The sequence below is a fragment of the Acomys russatus genome, chromosome 17 (genome assembly GCF_903995435.1).
Source record: "Acomys russatus chromosome 17, mAcoRus1.1, whole genome shotgun sequence".
Lineage (NCBI taxonomy): Eukaryota > Metazoa > Chordata > Mammalia > Rodentia > Muridae > Acomys > Acomys russatus.
This window is the reverse complement of record NC_067153.1, coordinates 28159364-28172579: the sequence shown is the minus strand read 5'-3', so window position 1 is coordinate 28172579 and position 13216 is coordinate 28159364. Positions and strand designations below refer to the sequence as shown.

The 13216-nt window shown below is 41.9% G+C and overlaps 1 protein-coding gene across 17 annotated transcripts in view; it reads left to right on the top strand.

Annotated features, from left to right (window-relative positions):
* Col14a1 (collagen type XIV alpha 1 chain) overlaps positions 1 to 13216 on the top strand; it is a 243533-nt gene that overhangs the window by 84425 nt on the left and 145892 nt on the right. For all 17 annotated transcript variants that reach the window (XM_051159672.1, XM_051159671.1, XM_051159655.1 and 14 more), the window contains exons 14-17: positions 1032 to 1171; positions 9196 to 9322; positions 11336 to 11475; positions 12602 to 12734. In XM_051159672.1, coding sequence (XP_051015629.1) covers positions 1032 to 1171; positions 9196 to 9322; positions 11336 to 11475; positions 12602 to 12734 — 540 coding nt within the window. The remainder of the gene's footprint in view (positions 1 to 1031; positions 1172 to 9195; positions 9323 to 11335; positions 11476 to 12601; positions 12735 to 13216) is intronic.

The window sequence follows — 13216 nt, the reverse complement described above, 5'->3', positions numbered from 1 at the left end:
CCATAATGTAATTGGATTCTGGAATAATGCAAAGCTAGTGCGAACAATGCTTCAGTGTATCACTTTATTTTACTTCCAGCACTTTGTTCATAGCTCCTTGCATATTGAAATGATCATGAACTCTTGAGAGCTCTGTAATGTCTGAAATCAGTATTTATGGAGGTAATGAAAACCTTGATTGTTGGAGTTGAAAGTGTTACCCATGGTAGCTGAGAAAAAGTGCCATAACTTGTCTCCAAAGCTTTTACTCTGTTGATTCAAACAGGGCAGTAGCTGAGATCTTGGTGTGTGTGTGCACGCGTGTACATATGCATGTGAGTGTGTACATATGCATGCATATGCACTTGTGCCTGTGTGTGTGTAAGTTTCATTCTGGTTACTGCTACTCTTTCTGCAATCATTGTCTGAGTTGCACTCTCAGTGCTCTTCTGTCGCTTCTAACTGAGATTTTGGTTAAGCTTTTTGCCACCAGTACACTAGAGATAAAGCTGCCTCTCTTGTTATTACAGTTTAGTGAGAAAACATGGTGCTTGTTATACTCCCAGGGGTCACTTAATCAGCGGCACTGCTAAGATTGGTGAAAGCTCGTGAAAGGCTCAGAAGGTAGAGCTGTGTGCAAACAGAAGACAGGGCCTTTCTCTTTTCTCCTTTCTTTCTCCTAATGTGTGGAGACACACGTGATAGCTGAGTGGACCAGCAAGGACTTGGTTTTAGATGTCTGGCTTTTGATCCACTGGCTTCTTATTTTTATCATGTTTGATGCAAAAAGGCACAGAGCAGTTACCCAAATCCTGCATCTTTCTAAGCATGTATAGTTATTCATTGTCTATAAGGAAAAGAGTTTCTTTGGTAATTATGCAATTTTATTGATTTTTTTATGAGACAATCCATGGAGTATTTTGGGATTATATTATCAAAGTGTTTTTCCCCATAAGAAATACTTTGAAAGCCAAGAGTGTTATTTCTTATGTTTTCATTTATTTTAAATGAATCCAGTTATTTAAATTTTTAATTATTCTCTATTCCCTTAGTACCCTTAACCCCACCAAGAAACTTGAGAATCTCCAATGTTGGCTCTAACAGTGCCCGATTAACCTGGGATCCCACATCAAGAAAGATCAGTGGTTACAGAATTGTCTACACCAGTGCAGATGGGACAGAAATTAACGAGGTAAGTTGTGGGCCGTGATATTTCTTAGGTTGTTGTGTAGTCATTGATCATGGCCTCCCAATCAGCACCTAGGGGCCTGGGACTATGCTGGAGCCCTTTGACCTAGTGCAAGCCTCGCAAGCTGACCAGTCATGAGAGCCAGCTGGCTCTGCCCTGTTCTGACTCGGAGAGACACACTTTCCCTGTTTCCTTCCTTCTGTCTCTTTCTTTCAGATGCTGGCCAGGATGTAAGTATGATTTCCTTCTGATTCTTCAGGCTCTCTTACTCTTTCTCTAAAGCCCCCATGCCCTGCTGTGTGGCTGCCTGCTGTCACCTTGTTGATCTCCATGTTGGTAGCTCCCATGGCCTGGCTTTTTAAAAATTCTATTCTCTCTTTCCAAGCAGCTGCTGAGATGTTTAGCTTCTCTGCCTTGAGGTTCTTTCTTTCAAGCAAATGAAATTGTCCTTGAGTGTCGGCAAACCAACAATGCTAATGACATAATATGTAATTATTATATGTAACACTCATTTCCTTTCATGGTTTGTGGGGTTCAGGAAGTGGGAAGTGGATATATTTTGTCCTGACATGTGAATGGCCTGGATTGGCATGATCTCAGTAACTTTTCACATGTCTAGTGCATGGTCTAGGGAAGTCGATGCAGTTGATGGCTAGAGCTGGCATCTACGTCTCTGAGTTTATTCTTTATGTGAGGCCTCCAATGAGTGTTGGCTTTGCAGTCATGTAAGAGGGACCTGTGGATGGGAGATGTCCACCGGCATGGCTGTATCTGGAGACACAATATACCGGGCAAATGGCAGTCAGGAAGCATATGTCTTCATGGACCTAACAAACTGACCCAAAGTTTGGTTTTTCTCTCTGTTCTTGAGTAAATGGGCACTTCAAAGACTCTAGGTAGATGAATTTAAAACTAAATTCTGATTTAGAAAAGAATTGAGCTTTTGTAGAAAGATACTCAGAAATAATGGAACGCGCTAAAACTCAAGAAAATATAGTGTCTTATGTGTGGTGACTAACACTTTTAGGAATTCTTTGCTTAGAAATATGTTTTAGCAAGATAGCAAAGTCATTTTTGTTTTATTCTTCCTTATCTTGGTCCAGAAAGCTAAGAAAAAGAGGGAACGGTGTTGGATTACATCATTTCTATTTTCTGACCAAATAAATTATTTTTATATGTTGGGGCACATTTTTTCCTACAATTAAACTCAAGTAATATGTTTCAATGTGTACTCTCATCAGAGTCTTGTGTAATGGGAAGACAACTAGGGCACATTTTTTTTATTAATTTATTCTTGTTACATCTCAATGGTTATCCCATCCCTTGTATCCTCCCATTCTTCCCTCCCTCCCATTTTCCCCTTATTCCCCTCCCCTATGACTGTTCCTGAGGGGGATTACCTCCTAGGGCACATTTTTTAACCTGGACAAATGACATTCAACCCTTCTCCTCAGCTTTCATAAGTCTGAAGAGTAAATAATTTCGTTGAGTATGGGGTCATTGGGGGAAAGTTGCTTTGTTTTTTAAGATAAGGGCTTAGAGCAGTAAATCAGTTAAACTAAAAATCCCTGCATTACAGCTGTTTTGTTATTGCTAGTACTAAGTAAGTTATTCTCCCAGGCAGATAATATACACACAAGAAGCATGGCAATTAAAGTGTACAAGTAGACACAACCGCAGAGAGGTATGTCTTCAACTATGGTTCTGACATTCCAAGCTAACTTAACCTATATTTTGTGCTCCCATTTTTATGTAGTAGGTATTATGTGCGGAAAGAAAGACAATGATTCAAGACCAATCAGCTAATACCAGTAACAGGGACAACAGAGGGGGGACGGATGAACATGGTGAGGGTGTATGGCCACTGAAAATGCCTTCAGTCTCAGCACCTGCTATACAGAGGTGGAGGGAGGTGATTTTTTTTTTTTTTACCAGATTGTGGGACTTCTGGGAAGACACTCATGATTACTATTTCTACACGTAACTTGTCAAGTTGAAAATGGAAGCATATTGTCTAGAGGCCTTTATGGTCATCTGGATTGTGGAGATCTAGGACATTCTTGCTGCTGTCCAGAAAGTCTAGAGCCCACAGTCCCCAACTCAATAGGATACATTTTGGACAGAATGATAGAATTTTCAGGAATATAGAATTATGTGCAACTTTAAGACTGGCCAAGGTAATTGGCCCACTGAGTTCTTGAGAATGAAAAACTGTTTTTTTTTTTTTTTTAAATTTGAAACTATGTTTAACAAAGAAAAGACACAACCTGCTTTAAAGTAAGAGATTTTATTTCTTTTTGGCCAAAGACTTCCAAGTTTTTATTTTATTTTATTTTTTATTTTATGTGCATTGGTGTTTTGACAGCATGAATGTCTGTGTGAGAGTGTCAGATCTCCGGGAACAGGAGTTGCAGACAGTTGTGAGCTGCCATGTGGGTGCTGAGAATTTAACCCAGGTCCTCTGTAAGAGTAATCAGTGCTCTTACTTCTGAGCCATCTCTCCAGCCCGACTTCCAGGTTTCTTGATTGACATATTATTAGGCTACAAGAAATTGGTGATGAAGCACACATGCTACCAGCAATAGCCGATCTATACTAGAAAAACCCATTTCTTCTTAGTTCATATTTCTACAAGTACAGAATTAAAAAAAAATCATACTTAACTGACCTATACTGAAAATAATACAGGCTGGGCTAGCTTCAAACTGGCTGTGGAGCTGAGGATGACTGTGAACTTTGGTCCTCCGGCCTCCAGTTTCCAAGAGCTGAGATAACAAGTGTGTGTGTGTGTGTGTGTGTGTGTGTGTGTGTGTGTATGTGTGTGTGTGCGCGTGCGCGTGCCACCATTGTCAGTTTAATGCCTTTTCTGGGGAATGAACTTAGGGCTTGGTGCAAGCTAAGTGTAGTTTCCAGTTGAGCTATACCCCCTAGCCCTGGGAGTACTTAAGAGAGAAAAAGTTTCCAAAATTTGAATCATCAGCTTATAAGTGAAGGAACAAGTTATCGGTTCATAAAGGAAAACAGAAATGCAAGACATATCCAGATGTGCTCAACTGCTTATGTCTTGGTAAGCCTCGTGCTGAGCACTTGGGAGCTGACCTCTCATCAAGGAGCTTCCAGAGCAGATGATGATGCCAAGCATTAAACAATGTCCGGGACAAACAAAATCTTGGTGAAAAACTTGCCAACACAGTGGAGACTAACTGGTTCAAAAACTCCCAGACATTTGATGCTCTCAAAAATGCACTGAACTAACATCCAAAAGAAGTTACACTAAGTGTGGGAAAGTGATTTCTCTCCCAGAAGCTATGCCTTGCCTAGAAAAATATAATTCTAGGGGTAAGACCAACAGGCCACCAAATAATGAATGTGAGTTCACCAGGATTGACCTGTGAGCAGGGAGATGTCACAAGTGAGGCCAAGTGTTAGGGATTGATACATGGTGGGTGAGGGGTACATCCAGGGGAGCCTGCAGAGCCTAGGACAAAGCATACTGAGGAGCTTCAGGGACTGTTTCAGTAGACTTGGCGCTCTAGCTCCTGGATTTGTTGTTTAAGGAACATACTGCTCCCAAAGGGGCAGCTTATATTAAGATCATGATCTCAAGAGGAGGTCAGTGGCCCTCAACAATGGAGAGCTGTCTAAACAAGCCCAGAGAGGAATAGGGCCTTCAGACTCCAGGAAAGGATTTTTTTTCATCCCAATTAGTTAGGCCAATGCTCGTTCTTCATAGGGGGAAGAGGTAGAAAGATGCAAAAGATGAGACAGAAATTCTACAGGCATAAGGTGGGAACCTCCCAAAAACTTTACTTAGAGTAAGGTTGCCTTATTTGCTTGTCCCTGAAGCTAGTCTTGGCTAGATTTCCCCCACCACAACACTGAGTATGACTGGATTTAACTACCTATGTTTGATGGTTATTAGGGGGTGCAGAAAAACATTTCTTTATCTGGACTGGAGTGCACCTGCAGTGTGGGGTCCTAGGCTCCTGGGTACATTGTTAGAAGAGGGGTGTGTGGACAGCTCAAGGCTGGTGGATGCCCAGGTTGCTATTCCCTATGATTGCCTGCCTTGGAGTACGCCATACCACCCAGATTCACGCTGAAGGGAAACCATGGCCTCTAGTTTTCTTTCTTTGGAGGATCATTCCAGGAATTGTGTATGGATGCAAAGCTTATGTTAGAAGAAAGAAAGGAGGCTTGAATGCATGTCTGGTGGCTACATGGAAAAGGAGATGATGTCTCCTCTCTGGTCCTGAGACTTAGGTCCTTAATGTAGCACGGCAGCTTTGCTAGAATACTGAGGAAGATTACTGGGTTTATGTTTCATCTGCTGATCTCCAGCACAGAACCTTCATCCTAACTCATGGCGCCTAATGACTATGGAAGATGGTGACGGTGATGATGCTTCGTGACCCAGCACATCTTGGGCCCCTACAACAAGCCAGGCACTGTTCTGAGTGTTCCACATGGAAAATTCCATGCAATCTTTCTTTATACAACCAAGTGCTAGCAAAGCGTGGGTTGTGTATTGAAGGATAGAAACCGTCCCAGCACTTACTGTGAAAGGATTTCAGAAGTGAAAGAGAATGAAGTCTTGCCATTGAGTTTTATAAAAGCAAACCCACCATTTTTAGACCATGAAATGTCAGTTTCCATCAGCCATGATTCGATGGCGCAGCCCACATCTTTCACTGCTCAGTAGAGCCCTTTCTTCATACTGTCCCTTCCCCCAACTAGGCTGAAGGGATGTATTTAGCTGGACTTTTAATAAAGCTCTTCTCAAATTAGTTGAAAAACGATGACATCACAGCCATTGTTGTCATTTCTTAAAAGTCTTCTCATACGTCCTAATGTTCTACTAGTAAAATCAGTTTCAAAGCTAATAGTTAAAAATGAATGGCCATGCAGGCCATACAGGCTAGGGTGGAAGTAGGGCAGGTGGCAAAGTGCTTTCCTACCATGCAGGAAACCTTGGGTTTGATGTCATGTAGTGCATAAACCAGTCCTGATGGCACGTGCCTGTTATCCAAGAGGCAGAAGGATCTGAAGGTAACATTCAGCTATATTATATGCCTACCAAAAAAAAAAAAAAAAAAAAAAAAAAAAAAAAAAAACCAATACAAGAAAAGTCACTAATGAAAAAAAGACACATAAAGCTTTTTATTTATTGAGCTAAGTCAATCAATTTTGCAGTTATATAAAAGACAGTCTTTTAAGAGGTAAATAAAACGTGTTAGCAAATGAAAAGACCCCTTTTTAGGATATATGCTACATATACAACAGATGGTTTTATGCATTTTCTCTTTAGACTCTCAGTGAACCTAACAAATTGGATTTGTTTTTGTGTAGGTTTGATATCCATACAAGATTCCCACTTGTCACAGAGTCAAGCCTTAGAAAGAAAGTTAAGGTGATACTGATCAACCATTTAGAGCTTTATGGCTCAGAACAAATTAAGCTATACTCCTTAGCCTGAGGTTCTTCTCTGGGTAGCCATTTTTATAAGTACTTAGAGTTTGGGGAGGGAAAGCAGGGGAAGGGGCACTAAATCAATAATATATGTTGATTCCCGGACTACAACAGTTCAGAACACAAGGAAACAATGCATAGATACCATTTTGGAAGATATATATTGAATTAATATTTTAAATATGCATTTATGGGTTTTGTGCACTTAAATAATGAAACATATGGTCAAAATACATTTAAGACAATAGGGTTTAGAATCGAAACATCTGGGTCTAAGTCATAGGTCTTAGTTTGTATACTCTTGGGAAAGATCCTTAACTTATTTTTCCGTCTTCAAATTGACCATAGAAATTCATGTCCTTGGAGACTTGGCGAGGATTAAGTGATTACTTAACACAAGGGATGCAGACATTTCCCAGGCAATACTAAATACAAAGTTTTAAGAACCATCTAGAATATTGCCAATCCCTCGGGAGGGGATAGTCCTTATGTTCAGTGGCTGTTTCCATGCAACACAGCAGTCCATTGGTGTGCAGTCTGGCTGGTCCTGCTTCTCTCTCCCATGTGCTGTCAGCATAGGGGACCTGCCTCCCTCCAGGAGCTTGGCTGGGATGGAGCTGCCAAAATGACCTCTCTGCTGCCAGGTATCTTAGTTGGAGGTTGCAAGGCTCCAGCCAGCTGCCCGGCTCTTGCAGATGTCTCAGGGTTCTAGACCAGTAAAGTAGAACCTGTTCTACAGTCCCCAGGTTCCAGGTTCTCTCTCTCTCTCTCTCTCTCTCTCTCTCTCTCTCTCTCTCTCTTTCTCTCTCTCTCTCTCATTGTTTGTACTTGATTGCTCAGAGAAGAATATGATTTTGTAACTGGTTCTTAGTTAGGCCTTCTCTTAAGGCCCTTCTCTTAAAAAAAAAAGTTTCTGAAGGTCTACCATCTTAATTTTCATTTACCCAGCTCATTTAATAAAAGTAAAAAGGGAACGAAGTAACAAGCCCATTTCACAATTAGAGTAATGGGAGAGCTGATCCAAGTCTTGCCCTGAAGGGCTCACAGTGAAGGAAGAAGACAGACGGAACGCAAGTAGATCCAGACAGAGAGTAAGGTCAGGTGTGAATAGTGCCAGGAAGGAAACCACAAAAACAGGGGGAGAGAGCAGGTCTACTGACAAATGTGGGAAGGGAAAGCTTGCCGTCGAGGCACTGTTAGCATAGTTGTACTGAGTGAGGAAGCTGACCTCTGAAAGGACTGAGCAGGAGAGTCATGAATTGGTGTGCAAAGACCCTAGGCACAAAAATGTGAGAGAATGACGAAGGCTAGTGAGACTGGAGCCCAAAGAACCATTGGGAGTCCAGGGTATAGACCATAATATACAAGGTCAGGGGGATAGCTTGGCATGTTTGGTTTTCATTTGGAAGTCATCTGATAGATAATGAACAATTGGGGGGGGGAGGGGGAAGAGCCATGTCCTATTTTGGTAAAGGTCACGCTGGCTATCATGAGCAAACACAGAGGGAGTTGTTTACCTTTGCTTCGCCTTAGGCATCAAGGTTAGTTATTGACAGCATTTAAAATAAGAGGTTGTGTTGTATTGCTTTAAGGTCTCTCTCTCTCTCTCTCTCTCTCTCTCTCTCTCTCTCTCTCTCTCTCTCTCTCTTTTGGTTTTTCAAGACAGGGTTTCTCTATGTTATCTTGGCTGTCCTGGACTTGCTTTGTAGACCAGGCTGGCCTCGAACTCACATCGATCTACCTGCTTCTGCCTCCCGAGTGCTGGGATTAAAGGCGTGCGCCATCGTGCCTGGCTAAGGTGTCTCCTGATATCACTTCATGTGGCCTCTAACACGACAAAGCTGCTCTCAGGTTATTTCTTCAATTTCCTGGAGTATTATGAGGACTAAGGCATCAATGATAAAGCAACGTCCATTTCTTTCCCTTACCTTCAGGGTGATCTGGGTGGGGACTTATGGTTTTAATTCCGCCCTCATCTCCTCTTATTTTGTAGTTTCTTTCTTCATGGCCCTTTATACAATATGTCCTTAGTCCATTTCCTCAGGACTTAATCACACACACACACACATACACACACACACACACATACACACACACACACATATATAAAGACATATATATACATACATATACCCAATTATGTCTTTCTGTGACATACAGAAAGGACTATTTGGATGTTTACTGTTTCTTTTGGTGTTACTATTTCTCTTCATGGTTAGTGACCTATGCAATTATGATCAAGCTTGTCATGGATGACACAGCTATGGAGTTAGTTGGTAGAGCCCAGGCGGCAAAGCCAAAGCCTCTGCTTTTAGTAGACTGATCATTTCATCAGCCTCACAGGCTGTCTACCCTTTCCATCTGAGATTCTCTCAGAGCAACAGCTGATAAGCAGTCTAAGTATAGCTAGGCTGTGTGCACTTGGACCCTCGCTGGCCTGATGATTCAATGCTGTGCTTTACAATAGCGGCAACCCTTCCGTCAGCCAGACAGCAGGTAGAGTGACCCACGTGGGTTGAGAGTACTGACACAGACTCTGTGGCTGCTCTGTTCTGCAGGTTGAAGTCGATCCCATCACTACATTCCCTCTGAAAGGCTTGACCCCTCTCACGGAGTACTCTATTGCCATTTTCTCTATCTACGAGGAGGGGCAGTCCTTGCCTCTGGTCGGAGAGTTCACCACAGGTAAGCCGTATTCTGGATTGAATGGGTTTCAGAAGCAACTGCTTAGTGAACCTGTGACAACTTCCTCAACTGAGACTTTGAATCCCTATTCATTTTTAAGATATTACTGGCGCATGGACAATTTAGATAGCTAAGATATATGCTGGCTACTTCTTTTCTGTTAAAATAAGGAAAGGAGAGAAAATGCCATCTCACTTTTAAAGATTAATTTTCCTACACCCTTGGACATACAGGAAGCACTAACTTGACTCAGTGGGTTAAAAGGGACATAAAGTCAGGAAGAGGATGTAGTGGGGTGTCTCGGTAATGGGTATGATAAAAATACATTGTGTTCATTTATGAAAATTTCAAACAGTAAAAAATTCACAGCCGAGTATGGTGGTGCATGCCTTTAATCCCAGCACTTGGGAGGCAGAGGCAGGTGGATTGCTGTGAGTTCGAGGCCAGCCTGGTCTACAAAGCGAGTCTAGGATAGCAAAGGCTACACAGAGAAACCCTGTCTCAAAAAACAAACAAACAAAAATCACAAAATATCACTTATATAAAAGTGTACATTGTCATCTACTTAACCCCTTTCCTGTTTGTTTCTTTTATTTCTTAATATAAAAAATTTACACTCGTCTTCCATTTGTGTGTGTGTGTGTGTGATGTGTGTGTGTATGTGATTTAGGCTGAATTCCAAAATTACTGATATCAGACAGTTTTCTGCCAGTGGAAATGACTTTTTAATACCATTTAACTTAATGTGTTATGATATAGATGAGTTGTAACAGAGACCAAAACTTAACATAGCAAGGAATGATTGAAATACTGAAATTAAATAGAAGACGCCGATACAGTAGTTGTGTTGCATTTGTAGTTTCCCTGTAGACAGGGAACCTTTTTATCTGCTTTGCAGTGAGGGCAATTCTGTTTTCCTTCTGAATGTACTGATCATAACTGGAAACAAATATAGTCATTTCTAAACTGAGGAAGAATGGAAAGTTACCAAAACCTTCTTACGGGGAATCTACTAGGATTTCTCTTGGTGCCCTAACAGGGTTTAAAAACCACTGATTTCAAATATAATCAACGACTGGAGAAATTGTTGTGGGTACATTATGCTTTCCGGGGCAAATCCCCAAAGTGTGTATGCAGTGAGGTGATGGGATGAGTGATAAGTGATATTTCCTCTCTGGGGCCGCCTACACCTCCGTGTTACTAAGGAGAAGGTTCTTCTCCAGGGCGTCCCTCACTGCCAAGGAGGGGTTTGATACTAAAACGTAGACAGCAAAAAATGGAGCATTTCTCTAGGCTTTAACAAACCTTTGCTCAAAACACTTGGAATATAATGCCTTTCCATAATAATGGATACGGCATTTTTACTTTAAAACTCTCTTCATGTGTGTGTGTACATGCATGCGAGTGTGTACGGAGGTCAGAGAACTATCTTGTGTGTCATCCTACGGAGTATCACGCACTTTCTTTGAGGCAGCAGCTCTCATTGCCCTGCGGCTCACTAATTAAGTTAGATCAGCTGACCAGCAAGCTCCAGGATCCTCCCGGTCTCTGGCTGTTTAGAGCTGCTGTTAGCAATCACCGGCTACCGCGCACAGCACTTTCACATGTGTTCTGGGGTCTGGTGGGGGACGAACTCAGGTCCTTGTGTTTTTGAGAGAAGCACTTTATGACTGACTTACCTTTTCCAGCTCCATTTTTATTTTTCATACTTTGTGAAAATGGCCCAAAATAAACAATTTAAGAGTTCTGGAGTTACTGGAATTTTTTTTTTTCTTAGGGAGCGTTATTTCTGTGGTTTCCCTAATTTATGCTGTTGGAAGGTGCTGGAAACAGACATGAAAGCCACATTGGATGGATCGAGACTGGTCCAGCCCCTCCTCCACACCCCCCCCCCAAGACTTTCCAAAGCCAAGAGCTCCCTCAGCCTTCCCGTCTTACAGCCTCCTGGGAGCTGGTTGAGTTTGGTTTCTTGCCTTCTCATCTCTTAAATTAAGTCTCCTCCATGGCTCACAGAGGAAGTTCCTGCCCAGCAATACTTGGAAATTGATGAGGTGAAGACAGACAGTTTTCGAGTGACCTGGCATCCGATCTCGGCTGCGGAAGGGCCGCACAAGCTGATGTGGATCCCCGTCTATGGCGGGAAGACCCAGGAGGTAAGTTGATTGAAACGCCGTGGAAACTGATCCTGAACATGTTCCCCGGAAGGGAAGGCTTACTGCCACACCCAGGCTGGTCTTCGTTTTAAAATGGACTTGAGAACCGCCAAAGTAGCATCTTTTATTTTTGTTGTCCGAGACAGGGTTTCGCCGTGTAACCCTGGCTGACCTGAAAGTCTCTCTGTATACCAGGCTGGCCTCGAACTCAAGGATCTGTCTCTGCTGGGATTAAAGGGAGTGAGCCAACTCTGCCCAGCTAGAAGTAGCACCTTGCAGGGCACAGCATTTGACATTTCATACGCATTAAATAATACTGTAGTTGAAAGACTGAACATATTACCAGGGCTTTAGCTTATATATCTCAGATCCCTTGACCCTCACTAATAATATCTAATAAACCTTTACAATGCAACTTTTACAATGTTAATAATATATTTGCTGAGAGAAAGGAAAGCTATAAGGTCTATAGTTTGAGTTAAAAATGATTTCAGCCTTTCTTTTCACTGTTTTATTCAGTTAGTTCTTGTTTACACACAGACTTTCTTTTGTGTTTTTCTCTTCACTTTAATTTTCTTTTTTCTTTTTAAAAATTATTTCTTTTATTTTTGAAATTATAGAGTAATTACATATTTCCCCCTACTTTTCCACCACTACACACCCTCCCATATGCCCCTTCTTGCTCTCTTTCAAATTCACGGCCTCTTTTTTCATGAATTGTTTTTACTTACCTATGCATATATGCACACATACTGTGCCTAAGGCTCAGGTACCATTGCTGGAGAGGGCGCAGAAAGATCTTGAGAACCTGCTTGAGAGGAGCAGGGAATTTGCTGTGAGACTGTGTCTCCTACTGATGTTAGAAGCCACACCCATAGAGCCTCACCAGCATGGCTGCCCAGCTGTGAGCCGAACAAGAAAGACAACGGAAGACAAACCAAAGTGGACAGGCCTAAGGCCACGAGGCCTCAAGGGTACAGTCTGAGAGAAATAGTCTTCCCCATCGAAGAGCACATCAGTTTGTTTTACAATACCAAGTTGTCAACTACCCCCTCCTGCTCCCCCCACCCCGCCCTCCACCGACTTTAAAACAACCCCTAATTACTAAGGAACAAATGCTTTCTAGGTTGCCCTAAAAGAAGAGCAGGACTCCTATGTTGTTGAAGGCCTGGATCCTGGAACTGAGTACGAAGTCTCACTGTTAGCTGTGCTCGATGACGGAAGTGAGAGTGAGGTGGTGACTGCTGTTGGGACCACACGTAAGTCCAGCTTTGGGCCACATTGAGCATTTGTGTCCACCATCCACATTGCTGGCCTGTCTTCCTCCATCAGGCCTCAGCTTTTCTTTGATTCCTCAGAGTTTGTCTTATGCCTCAAAGGCAATGTTATTCATGTGTGAAGCATCATAATTTCTCAGACTGTCATCACAGTGAAGGCTTTGAACATTAATGTTTTGTTCCATAATTTTATTCTCCAGCATTTGAATACAGTATTTGGCATATCTTAATTGTACCATAATCACTCACCAAATGGAGAGATAGGCAAATAGGGGGATAGATGGATATAATCATAAATGATCAAATTAGAAAACAAGGCAGATATCAACATAGCCAAGAATTTCTGGAAGTTTCCAAGTTGGTCTTGGTTACAAGAACGTTTTGTAAAATTTACTTACTGATTGATATTCTCTTCTTGCTTCTTTTTGAAATCATATATCAACTAACCCTTATTTAAAAAATGA